The 12587-nt window shown below is 55.9% G+C and overlaps 1 protein-coding gene across 7 annotated transcripts in view; it reads right to left on the minus strand.

Annotated features, from left to right (window-relative positions):
- ZFPM1 (zinc finger protein, FOG family member 1) overlaps positions 1 to 12587 on the minus strand; it is a 70893-nt gene that overhangs the window by 14224 nt on the left and 44082 nt on the right. For all 7 annotated transcript variants that reach the window (XM_036440241.2, XM_045582608.1, XM_036440237.2 and 4 more), the window contains one exon: positions 3307 to 3440. In XM_036440241.2, coding sequence (XP_036296134.1) covers positions 3307 to 3440 — 134 coding nt within the window. The remainder of the gene's footprint in view (positions 1 to 3306; positions 3441 to 12587) is intronic.

A 12587-nucleotide genomic window follows, 5' to 3' on the forward strand; every position in this document is an offset into this window, starting at 1 on the left:
GAGGACAATGAGCTGCGGTGCCTGGAACAGGTTCCTGGGAGCAGCAGGGGCATGGACAGGCCCAGGGGTTGGCAAGTAAAGAGGCAATGGCGGGGCAGGGACGTGGGCAGGCATAGCTGGCAGGCCAGCTCCAGTGCTGCCTTGCTGTGCCCAGATCTTAGCGGGTAGGAACCGCCTGCTGTTAAGGTGTGTCCACAGCATGTCCAGGTGGGAACATGGAGGCTGGACAGCTACAGCCAGCAGCACCTGGCGCCCTGGGGAAGAAGCTGCTCTGACATGGAATGCTGGGACATCTCAGCAGGTGCACTAAGCTGGATGCAGGGCAGCCTGCAGTGCCTCCCTACCTGGTAAAGAACCCACAGCACCCCACGCCCGGGTTTGGTGTCCCAGACGTCAGGGAAAAGCAGTTCCCTGATGGGCAGGGGGCATTCTTCCTTATTACAAACAAATGTAAATGAGAATCAAAGAGGGGAGAGGGGATCACTAGGAGTGTATCCAGGTGCCCTGCCTCACCCCCACCCCCAACCCCGCCCCCAAGGCTTTTGGCCAGGGCTTGCCCTGTTGTGAGGTTTGGCTCTCCATGGCAGTGACCCCTAATGCCAGCCTTTGAGGCTTCCTGCATGGAGAGCTGCTCAGAGCCAAGGGTCCCAGGCCCATCTCTGTCTCCAGGTGGAGGACCAAGGAGGCCCACCCTCTACACTGATCCAGGGCAAAGACACCTGGGGCCACACGGTAGGTCAGGGCCCAGGGGGTCCCACTTCAACCTCTCAGGCAGGGTCTTTCCCCAGTGAACCTGCTGCCCTGCTTGGCAGCCATGGGGTCCCTCCCAGGTCTCACTGATGTTGTGATGGTGCTATGGCTAAAGTGGGTGAGCCCTGGACACAGATGGGCCAAGCCAGTGTGGACCAAGCTAAGGGTGAAAGTTTGTTCATTCATTTGCTCATTTGCCCATTCGTTCATTTATCCACCCACCCATCCATCTATCATACATTTATCTACCCAGCCACCATCCACTCATCTATCCATCCATCCATCTATCCATCCACCATCCGTCCTAAACATTCCTTTTGTACTGACTGCAAATTTTAGAGCTGGCTGGGCCTCCAAGCCCTCCTTTCCAATAGTGGAAACTGCTGCTGGATCAGGGAGGGACCTGCCTGAATGAACACAACAGGTTGGTGCCAGAACCAACTCTTAATCCTCCGCCAGGCTCTGTGCCCTCTGTGTTCTTCCTAAAGTTCCCACCCACAGAGTCCGGCCACCCTGTCCCCTCTCCAGACTGCAAGAAGCCACTGCAAAAAAAAAAAAAAAAAAAAAAAAAGAAAAAGAAGAAGAAGAAGAAGCAGCAGAAGCCGCCGCCCCTAACTCGCAGCAGGAAAGGGCCAATACACACTCCTTCGGCGCCCCTCCCCCTCTCCCCTTTTGAAAGAGTGAATAGCGCCTGGTAGCTGATAGGATGATCTGGGGCAGGAGGTGCTTGGGGGAGAGAACTGGGACCCATCAGCTGAGCTCGATAAGGGGCCGGCTGAAACGTTAGCAAAAATATTTAGACAATAAATGAAGTATCAGAAAGGCTCGCGTATCTTTAAGAAATCAATCATCTTGTACGTTGCGTCTGGACACTCGGCGCCAAGGCAGAGATAGTGCCTGCTGGGGAGATAAGGGTTAATCGAGGATTGAATTCTGCGGAAGATAAAGCTGCAGGGAAGAGCAAGCGAGGCTCCTTCCTCCCTGGGCTCCTCCGCCAGAGCCTCAAAGGTTGCCGGCTTCTCTGGTGCTCGCTCCCTCACTCCCCTCGGACATTATCTCTGCCTGGACAGCGTTTCCAGCCTCGTGCCAAGTCTCCCCAGACTGACCTGTGCCCTAGGCCCCAGGAGGACAAAACTTCCAGAGAGGAGCTGCAGGTGGGAGGGGACAGCTGCGTCTCCGGACTCAGCCCTGTCCTTATGGAGCCTGCCGGGGTCTCTGGGGTTGGGCAGACACTGGCTCCAGTTCTCCCTCTGCTATTTGATCTGGATGGCTTTGGAAAGCCACTTAACCCGTTTCCTCATCTGTCACAGGGGCAGCAATCCTGCCTCACAGGGCGGGAGAGGGAGGAAACAAGGTGTTGTGTGTAAGCATGGGCACACAGCACCGTGTGGGGAGAGTTTGGAACACACACCTGTCCACCTTGGAAGGGGCTGATTGTCCCCAGGAGGGGCTGATTGTCCCCAGGAGGGAGCACGAAGAGAGGCACAAACTCCACTCAGAACATGCTGAGACCCCCAAGCCCTCAGCCAGCCTGCCTTTGTCCTGTCACTGCTCATAGGTTTTCTTTACACTTTGAGAGTTCAGAGACCAGAGCCACAGAGCTCCCAGCCCACCCCCTCCTCCTTCCAACTACTAACTGCCTCCCAGCAGCCTAACCTCTGAAGAGTCAACTGCTGCTTGGATGTCTCCAGTGACAGGAAGCTCATTGCCTCCAGAGGCTGCACTAAACACCACAGCCTCCATGCCACTGAGGAGCCCCAGTCAGGCTCCCTCCGCAGAGCCGAATCCATCCTGGAGTTTCCGCTGTTTCCTCCTTGGTTGGGGCCAGAGGACAAGGGGACCATCCCTGCTGCAGGGCTGCTGGCTCTGTGCCCACTGAGCCCAGCCCTGTGGTAGGCCCTGGTGGGTCACTTCTTTGCCTGCCCAGCGACCCCGGTGCTTTTCTCATCCAGGGGGAGGGTGCTGCCCAGGCGGGGGTTCTACGTTAAAGAGGGAGATGAGCAATGCTGATGAGGTGCTGTGACACTCAGGCACCACAGGTGCCCTCTCCTTGTCCTCAGAAGACGCACGGGGACAAAACCAGAATGAATCTCTAGCTTTCTGCTGCAGTTGTCCCCAAGTGCCCAGAATGCCACTTGGTTTACCATCAGGAGGGCCCCTCCCCATAAAGGCCTGGGGGAGGGGAGTGATGCCCCTGACTTCCTCCCAGCCACATGGCCACGCACAGGGTCCAGCCCTACCACTGGGCTCCTTGTTGCTTCTTCCTCTTGAAAGCCCTTCTCCTTCTCTGCCTAACCACCTTCTACTCCTCCATTAAGGGCCCCTTAAAAACCCTTCCTTCTGGGTTCACCCAAAGTCCCTTAGTGGCCTTGGTCTCTGAACTCTCCAGGAAGCCGTCCTGGTCTAACACCCACATCTTCTGATGTATTTCACACGAAGTGGTGGGAGCTCTCAGACTGGCTCCGGGGGTCTGAGGGGCCTGTGCTCTAGTGGGATGCTTCCTTGGCTGCTGCCCTGTGGCCAGAGGGTGGGCTAGCCATGGTTGGGGCTCCTTACCGGTTCTGTCTGCCCGGGGGATGAGGCTCTGCTCTGGATGCTTCCGTGGAATGGGCCCCAGGACAGGCCCTCAGCAAGGCTGCGTCGAGCCCGCACACACCTCTGCCCATCTTGCAGGACCTGCTCCAGCTCGTCTGTGGGGAGAGACATCAGAGGTGTGAGGAGTGTCAGCCATGGTGACCGCCCAGCCTTGCTGCCTGCCCATGTCCAGCCTGCCTCTGCGGCCTCAGCCCTCCACAGGGAATACTGCTCTGTGGGCTAGGCCTGAGTTAGAGATTTTGGCTGGTGCCTGCTTCAGGGGCTGGGCCAGCCCCTGGGGCAAGACCTTTTCTGGAGACAATGGGTTGCAGAGAGGACAATGAGGGGTGCCTTCAGCTGGATTTGAGCAGGCAGGTGCTTTGCTTGGGGTGTATGGCTGCTCATGTTAGGGACATGTGTGGCCTCAGAACCAAAGCCACTGTTATCAGGAACACACATGGCCGTATCAGGGACATCTGTGACCCTCCTGCAGCCCAGGGTGGCATTGGCGAAGCTGCTTGTACCCAGGATGCATCCATGGATGGGCACAGAGCAGAGGATGATGATGTTGAGACCCACCCCCATCCCATTGCAGAATCCCTAAATCTGCACAGCTGGCTTGTAAGGGCAGCTGTAGATATGCTGAGTCTTGGTTTCCTCATCGATAAGATGGGATCCCCAATACTTCCTACCTCCTTGGGTGGTATGAGGATTAGATGAGTTAATCCACCTAGCATGTTTAGCACAGTGCCTGGTGGGGCACCTGAGGCCCAGAGCCAAGGTCTCAGCAAAGCCAGAATCTGCGCCTGGGTGGTGCTGAGATCAATTCCATTTACTCCCTGAAGATGAGAGGTGACCCCAGAATGTGCGGCTCCCTCACCATTCTCAGGACCTCTGCGCATTCTCTGGAAAATCTGGACCCTGACTCTTGCTGAGGTCCTTGGCTAACTATGGCCTGTCTCCTAGCTGAGGCTGTAAGGCTCCAGGGGCCTAAGGTTCCCTGTGCCATGAGAAGGGCCACACTCTCTGGGCTCTGCCAGCTTGTGTGGTGTTGGCCACGACTCCATAGCACAGCTAGAAGAGTGGCATGCACTGTAGAGCTAGGATTCTGTTACGTTTACCCGGACAGACGGACCTCAGCTGTGAGGCCCTACAATGGTCATTCCCACGGGGTGGCAATTTGGGTTCGTACAGGGTCTACATCAGGCTCCCAGGTTCAGCCCAGGCTTGTCACATGATCCATATGACCTGTGAAATAGAATGAATGGTGGCCCCAAGAGACATTTCCCCCAGAACCTGTGACTGTGCCCTACATAGAAAAAGGGTCTTCGTAGATATATTCGTTAGGATCTCAAGATGAGACCATCATCGATCATCCAGTGGGCCCTAAATCAATGAAGAATCTATAATAATCAAAGCATAATATGCTATTTAGACAGGACATCCTTCCAGACAAAGCAGGGGCTGCGAGGGAAGTCGGTGTCTGCAGCTGAGGGAAGGAAGGTTTACTCTTGCATGAATTTCATACATCGGGCCTCTAGTGTTCTTATAAGAGACACAGAAAAAAGACATAGAAGAGAGACTCGAGGAAAAAGACAGTGTGAAGACAGGCAGAGATGGAGATGCAGCCAGGAGAAAGCTGCACCTGGGTCCCAGGAGCTGGGAGAAGCAGGAAGGACCCTCCTCTGGAGCCTCTAGATTAGGGGTGTCGAACTCAATCAGAGAAGGGGCCAAAATCTAAAATCCAGCCTAAATCGCGGGCCGAATGGTTTACTGAACAGTCATAAACTGTCATTGTGATGGAAACGCAGCAGAGTGCAGTGATGACAGCGCGGTGCGGGCCACATTGCAAGGCCTGGCGGGACGGATTTGGCCCGCGGGCCTTGTGTTTGACACATGTGCTCTAGATGGAGGGAGGCCCTGCTAACACCTGGATTTGGGACTTCTGGCTTCAGAGCTGTGAGAGAATACATTTCTAAGCCACCAAGCCTGCACAAATTTGTCAGAGTGCCCTGGGAGAATCACACCTGCATGTTACCCCCCTCCCCGCCTCAGTGTCCTCACTGGACAAGGGGCTAGTGGTGGCCATGCCCTCGGATGGCTGTGCCACGCCTCCCTCAGCTGCAGAGCCTCTGCTCAGAAGGCCAGGCCACCTTATGCCTCAGGTGCCATACAGGCTGCCTGCGCCCACGGAGGCCTCACGTGGCCTGGCCTGGTCTCTGAGTGAGCGCTGCTGTGGCGGCCCCACTTCCTGGAGCCCCGATTGGGCAGGCTGTGGCCTTAATGGGCCCGATTATCAGATAACTGCCGGCCTAATGGCAGAGATAACGTGTAAATATGCCAGGAGGCCTGGCTAAAACGTTCCAACTGGGTCCTTGTCTTCCCCAGGGCAGATAAGATGGCAGGAGACCAGGGCGAGGCCGAGGAGACCGGCGCCCCTTTATCTGCCCCGCAACGAGGGGGGGCAGTGGGTGGCTCTGTCACTTCGTGGCCTGCCCACAAGGGTCTGAGTCTTCTGCAACCCACCTAGGATGCGTGGGTGGGTGGGTGCGTGAGGGAGAGATGGGGGAAGGAAGAGGCGGTCTAGAGCTGAGCTCACGGGGCACTCATTTGTCCATCCATGTGTTTGTCCAGCCAGGTCCACGTGCTGCTTCTGAGGCTGGCTGGGAGCCAGCCATGGGCTGAGTCTGTGCACTGCCTACGCAGGGGTGTGGGATCCAGGGGGAAGCATCCAGAATCCTGACGCAATGGCTTACCCCTATCCTGACAACCAGATATGTACTGAGCCACAGAGGGGTTGGCCGGCACTTGGGCCTCTTGTTCCTCTGGACGCTAGTTTCCCTGCTGGGGCCACAGACAGGGGAGCACAGTGGCCATGACTCCCTGTTTTCACATATTTTCTTTTCTGTGTGCAGAAGGTTGGTAGGAGTCGTTCCTGTCCTTTTGGAGCCCCAGGAGGAGATAATACCTTCCATCTGGGGCTGGTGCCCACCTTCCTGTGGGAGGAGGAATCAGAAATCAACTCAGTCTTCCCATGTGTGGGCCAAGTCTTGGAGACACGGAGCGGGAGGAAACCAGCTGGCTCTGGTCACTCCCTGAGCAACAGAAAGGGTGGGGCAGCCCAGACTTCCCAGGCTGCCTCTGCTTGGCATACCTGTGGAGATCCATGGTCCCTTTCCGGAACCTTGGCTCTGGCTTGCCCCCCACCTGCCCACACAGGCACCCACAGGCAAACGGCCATGCTCCCTAATCGGAGCCCCACGGCTTGCCGGCCGAGCCTCCCAGATAACAGCGCTCCCCACGGCAGCGGCTCCATCTCCTGGGTATCATGCACTGCCAGAGAGGGCTGGCTCCTGATAAAGGCGGCCGTTCTGCAGGCCTGGGGACAGAACCCACCAGCCAGGGTTTGCTGGGGGCTGGTCAAGGCCTGGTAAGGAGGGGAGGCTGGGGGACTGAGAAACTTGGGCTGGGAATTGGCAATGATCATATGACAACCCACCTCCCTGGTCCAGGGAAGCCACTGTGGGAGGATGCAGGGCCATGGCAGGTGCCCTGCGTGGTGAGGATTTAAGGCCCAGCTCACCCAGGACCCTTGTGCAGCGTACAACCTGTGCAGCTGTTCATGGTGACCCTAGTGATGCTCAACAGCTGTCTGCTCAGATAACCTATTTCCAGCTTCCAGTTCCTGCCCAAACCCCCCCACAGAAAATGGGGTCAAGCAAGTCTCAAAGACCAGGCAGCACCTAGCAGAGACCCTTTCCCAGCCAGAAGTATCGATAAAATTGCATCAGGGAACCCTTTCCCCCTCCCTACTTGGGAGTCCATTCTGTGAAACTCTTTCCCTCTCCCCACGTGGGGGACTACTTGTTCTTCAATAAATCGCCACCTTTGCTATAAAAAAAAAGAAGAAGAAAAAAAGAAAAAGAAAAGAAAAATGGGGGTGGGTGGGACCACATACTCATGGCAGACTGGGTATTTCATGAGGGCTCAGTTCAAGGCTGAGAAAGAGTGAAAGCAGAAATTAGCGAGGGCGAGGGGCTCAGGGGTGGGGATGTGGAGCTAGGGGTGGCAGCTGACAGGGAGAGTGACAGGCAGGAAGATGCAGCTATTTTTAAACAGCCTCGGCAAGAGCTGGAGGACCCAGACAGTGGTAGCCGTGCAGATGGCCAGTTCTCCACCCCACTGATAGGAAACCCAGGGCCCAGGGAGGCCAGGAGCACCCAAGCCACACTGCCAGCTCAGGGTAAAGGTGGGATGAATCCAGGTCTCTGGATTTGTGGCTTAGTGCTTACTCAGTCACAAAACCCCATGTGGGCACCAGGGGCAAGGGCAAAGAAGGCACAGTGCCTGTCCTTAAGGGCTCCCAGGAAACACAGGTGACATCGCTAATGGTGGGTCAGTCATGGCAGGCTTCCAGGTGGAAGTGTCCAGAAGCCTCTCTGTTTCCTCCTCCCCAATTCCAGAGCAGCTGGGGCAAGAGAGGCACAGAGAGAGGCCAGCTCCAGTCAGGTACTGGCCAACTCTTCCTATTCTATCTACCCTTGGTCTCAGCTGGAGAGTGAGATCGGTGTCATTTGGCCCCAAGAAGTCACAATCTGCACACGATTTCTGCCATTTGTTGAGTTTTAGCCGAGGGCCTGACACAATCTATGGGGATTTCTCAGAGTCACAATGAACAATTCCCTAGTGTACAGAGCAGGAGAGTGAGACTCACTCAGAGAGGTTAAGCAACCAACCCAAGGTACACAGTAAATAGGTGGGATTTGAATTAGAGCCCAGCCATGGTCATGGCGAGGCTCAATACCTTTTTCTGGGCCGAAGTAGGAGGTGATAGAGAAAACAGGATAGGGAGGCTGTTGGAAAGGAGGTGGGGGGTACAGTGGGCCAGCTATGAGCTCCCCTGTCCAGTGGCTGACTTCTTGCTCTGTCCTCAGTTTCCCCACTTGCAGATGACCTCCTCAGGGCGGTGGGGCAGGCCCTGCTGCCTGGGCGGCTTCCCCACCCCCATGGGTGTCGGGCCATCACTATAGGCACAGCATCAGGACAAAGACTAATTTATTCTGGCAAACAACCCCACACATGTTATTTCCAGAACAAACATGCAGCCCAGGATTCAATTTCACCCTCAAGCATCTGTGAGGAACCAGATGAGAAAATTCAGTTTTTGCATATTTATATGATTTACACGTCTGTTTAGGTCTCAAAACCCTCCTATGGCATCCCAAGGGAATAGTGAAGGGAGCAGGGCTGAGTGTTGCCACCCAGGCCAAGTGAGGACCCACTCCTGGGAGCCTGGTGGAGGGGGTGGCTGAGCGAGAGACTTGGGGTCTGGAATCAACAGGCTGGGGCCAGGGCCTGCCTCTGCTCACCTTTTGCTGAGCCTCAGTTTTCGTGCTGTGTCGGTAGCTGTGTGAGCAGAGGCCAACATGTTAATAGATATGGGCAGCATTGCTTTCCTCCCCCGGGATCCCAGGAGGGCTGGGGCCCAGCCCAGGCCTGCCGCTGAGTTGCTGCTCTCAGCCTTGTCCCCAGCTCTGTCCCACCCTGGAGCCGGTGGTGACCTCCCTCAACAACATGAGCCAATGAGAAGGTCCCACTCTTCCCACTCCATGCCGCAGAGGGGGTCCAGAGAACCTGAGCAGCTCCCTCAGGGTGGCACGGCAGGTACCCACCCAGACCAACCTGAGCTCCTTTCTGACAGAAGATCCAGGGCTCCAGGTTGGAACATCTGGCTCCAAAGCCTACGATGCCCAGCCTCCCAGGCCTCAGTTTCCCTGAGCAAAGGCCTCAGCAGGCTGGTTTGCAACTCTGACTTGGGGCGGCTCTGTAGGCTTGCTGGAGTGTCCATGAGCCTGGGGGCTGCTGCCTCCTGTACCCTGCTGGCTGGCTCCTCCTCCATGCTAATGGCTGGCAGACTCCAGAGCACAGAGCCCAACCATTGGGCATTCTCCGCCCTGAATGGTGGGCTGTGGGATCAGCATGTGGGTGCTCACTTTGGGGTCACTGCCAGCACCCACTTATCTAATCAGCCCCATCACTTCCACCCGGCCCCACCCTGTGGCTCCTGTGGGCCAGCTGGCCCTGGCTTTGTTGGGGAGCGGCCCTATCTCAGGGATCATGCTGTTTGCCTTTGATAAAAGTCATAGAAAAGAGAGAGAAAAAGGAGCAAGAGGGAGAGAGGGAGGGAGAGGGCAAGAGGGGGGAAATTCCAGGGTAAGCAGGCCCCCCGTCTTCCTGGTGGGGTTCTAAAAGTTTTCCTGGGTGTGGGCCCAGATTTGGGCTAGCTTGGAGATTGTGTGGGTCCTGAGTGTGTGTTTCCAACACATCCTGTATGAACATGGAAACCAGAGAGGGCAAGAGGCTCTGTAAGGTCACACAGCCGATTATGGCTGTTCCCTCTACTGACTGGCACAAACTCTCTTGCAATGAAATGTCCTGCAGACCTGTTCACTCACACAGTTGCTCAGCACCTCCCACTATAGACACACCTCAATGGCCCTGCGCCCCCATGATCTGGAACACTGGCCACTGTATCCATTTTACTGAGGGTGATGTGACTTGTCCAAGGCCACCAGCTCTAAAATTCCTATTCTCAGTTCAACCCTCCTGCCTGAGACAGCCATGAGCAGAGTGGTAGCTGAAACCCCACAAGGACAGAAACAAGGACAGAGTGGAGGCTGAGCGGCTCCGCCTCCGGCCCCATGTGGCCGTCATCATCCAGCGTCTGTCTTCTCTGCGGCTTTAGCAATTGACCTTGGTTCTAGAACCTGTGTTTGTATCCTGCTACTGCCATCTCCCAGCTGGACAGGTCACTCCCCTCCCCTTCCTCTTGTGTGAAATGGGTATGAGAGCACATTAGTTGCAGGGTGAAATGGCACAATGAGTATGGTAATGAAGGATGGGGCCTGCACAGTCAGTGCTCCATGAGCATTCACAGAGCACGGCCTGCAGGCAGGCAGTGAGGTCCAGCTGGGCCAAGCTGCAGTCCCTGCAAATTCTTGGCCAGGCTCTCTTCCCTTCTGTTCTATGCCCACTGGGAGGGGAAGGTTTGTTCTACAGGGATGCTGTGGCCCTGCTCACGTGTGTCCCTCCTGTATGACCTGGTTGGCAGGGGCAAATCCGGGCCTGGGCAGAAATGGCAGGGGAAGGCTAATCCCCAGCAGCTTCTTGGAGTATCCCACCCGCTGGGCCCCATCTAGTTGGCTCCTGTTCTTGCTTCCCATTGAAGGAAGGGACAACAAGGCTCAGAGGAGGCGAAGCCTGGCTCAGGGTTCCCATGTGGAGGCAGATCTTTGCACTGGGGCATGAGGAGGGCCATGGGGTGAGGTCACATTGCACTATGGATGGCCAGCTGTTCCCAGGAGGCCCACCCTTGCTGCCAGCTCTCCCCTAGGCCTGCACATCTGCAAGATCTATGCAGCGTTTCCCATTTGGGCTGGTTTCTCCAGGCTTGGGGCAGTAGTAAGACTACCAGCCAGGACTGCTGACAGGCTTGCTGCTGACCTTTTCATACCCTCTAGGGCACAAAAAAGGCTATCATGCCCACCCAGCCCAGGGCCTCAGTACCTGGAGACCCCGAGCTATAGGTTGCCAGCCAGCCCACCTGAATGTCACATTAGGAAACAAAAAGGAGCAGAAGTTGATTTCAGCCCTGGCTCTGTCACCAGTGGCTACAGCACTGGGTATAGATCCTGCCCCATCTTAAGACCTCTAGTTCCCATCTATGAATTATGGGGACAGAGTGCTGAGAGGACATAGCTGAAAGAGTTTTTGGGGAAAAGCAGTGGGGTCCCTTTTCCCTGCCCTCTGCCATTCCAAGGAAGTAAGGCCAGAGTATCGGAGATGGTGCAAGAGGAGCTGGGGACTGTGAGCTGAGGACATGAACAGAAACGGAGGTCCCTCCCCACTAAACAACAACAACAACAACAACAAAAACAATAACAAAAACAAGCAAACAAAAAAAAAAAAACGGGGCCCTGTTGTCATCATCCTACATAATAAAAGCCTAATATGCTAAGTGTCTAGTAGGCTGTTCAACCAATCAAAGCGTAATACGATTGGTTAAACCACTTGCTATGATGTGCACTGACCACTGAGGGCAGATGCTCTGACCAGTAGGTTAGCTTGCTGCTGGGGTGTGGCTGATCAGGACTGAGTGAGATGGGCCAGATACGCCCTGGAGCCCTCCTAGGGTCCCTCTCTAGCTGGCCTACCTCCTGTGACCCTCCTTGGTCCCAATCGTGTACTGGTGGGGTCTCTCGGCCTGGCCTGTGCCCTCTCGCAATCTGGGACCCTTTGGGGGATGCTGGAGGGCCGGTTTTGGCCTGATCCTGCAGGCCAGGCCGAGGGACCCCACTGGTGCATAAATTTGTGCACCGGGCCTCTAGTTTAAAAATAAGAGCACATACAATCTGGGACCTCTGGCTGTGAGGGAGATATAAGATGCCCTGGGAGAGCCAGGAACCATTTGAGCTCAATGCCGGCTGCTGCCCTTCAGACACTGACAAGCTCCCTTGAGATGATGCCTCAATCCCTACCCTTACCCCTATTTTGGCCACAGGCCACAGGGCCACACTTCCATCAGATAATTTCTGTGTTAACGCTAATGAGTGCCCAGCACTGGAGATGTGGATGGGACTATAACCAAGACCAATGCCCACTCCACCAATAGAGAACAATCATGGGAACCTCCCAACTTCTCTGCATGGGGCCTCCTGAGAGTCCCCGACCTGGTCCCACCATCGCCTGGGGAAGTCTCCAGCTTCTCTGCTCACTGTGGCCCCTGCTGGCCTTTGGGCATGGATATAAGTGCCCAGCCTCTGCTAACACCCAGCTACCCTAGTGCTCAGGCTAGTACAGTGTGCAGAGCCCTGGAGGGGGTTTCCCTCTCATCCCAGGTCAGAGATTTTCAAAGGGCTTCAAGCCCAGAATCTTCCTTCTTAATAAGTTTCCCACAGATCCTGTGCTCACAGTAGCTGATTGCAGGGGCAAGATGGACCCTGAGGCCTCATCTTGACCTTCTCCTGGGGGACACACCTGCCAGGAGAACCACAGCAGCCTGCCTGGGCCACTGCACCTGCCCGAGACTCTTTTTCCACTGGACCTGGGCTGAATGCCCGCCCACTGGGCAAAGCGCCATCTCTTGAACAGCCCTCTCTCGAACTGCCCTCTCCTGTCAAGCTCTGCACAGCACTGGACAACGTGGGGTGGGTTGAGACGAGGCAGAGCAGGCAGGTGACTGGGAACTAACGGCAGGGGGGGCT

The sequence above is a fragment of the Pipistrellus kuhlii genome, unplaced genomic scaffold (assembly GCF_014108245.1).
Source record: "Pipistrellus kuhlii isolate mPipKuh1 unplaced genomic scaffold, mPipKuh1.p scaffold_m20_p_17, whole genome shotgun sequence".
NCBI lineage: Eukaryota > Metazoa > Chordata > Mammalia > Chiroptera > Vespertilionidae > Pipistrellus > Pipistrellus kuhlii.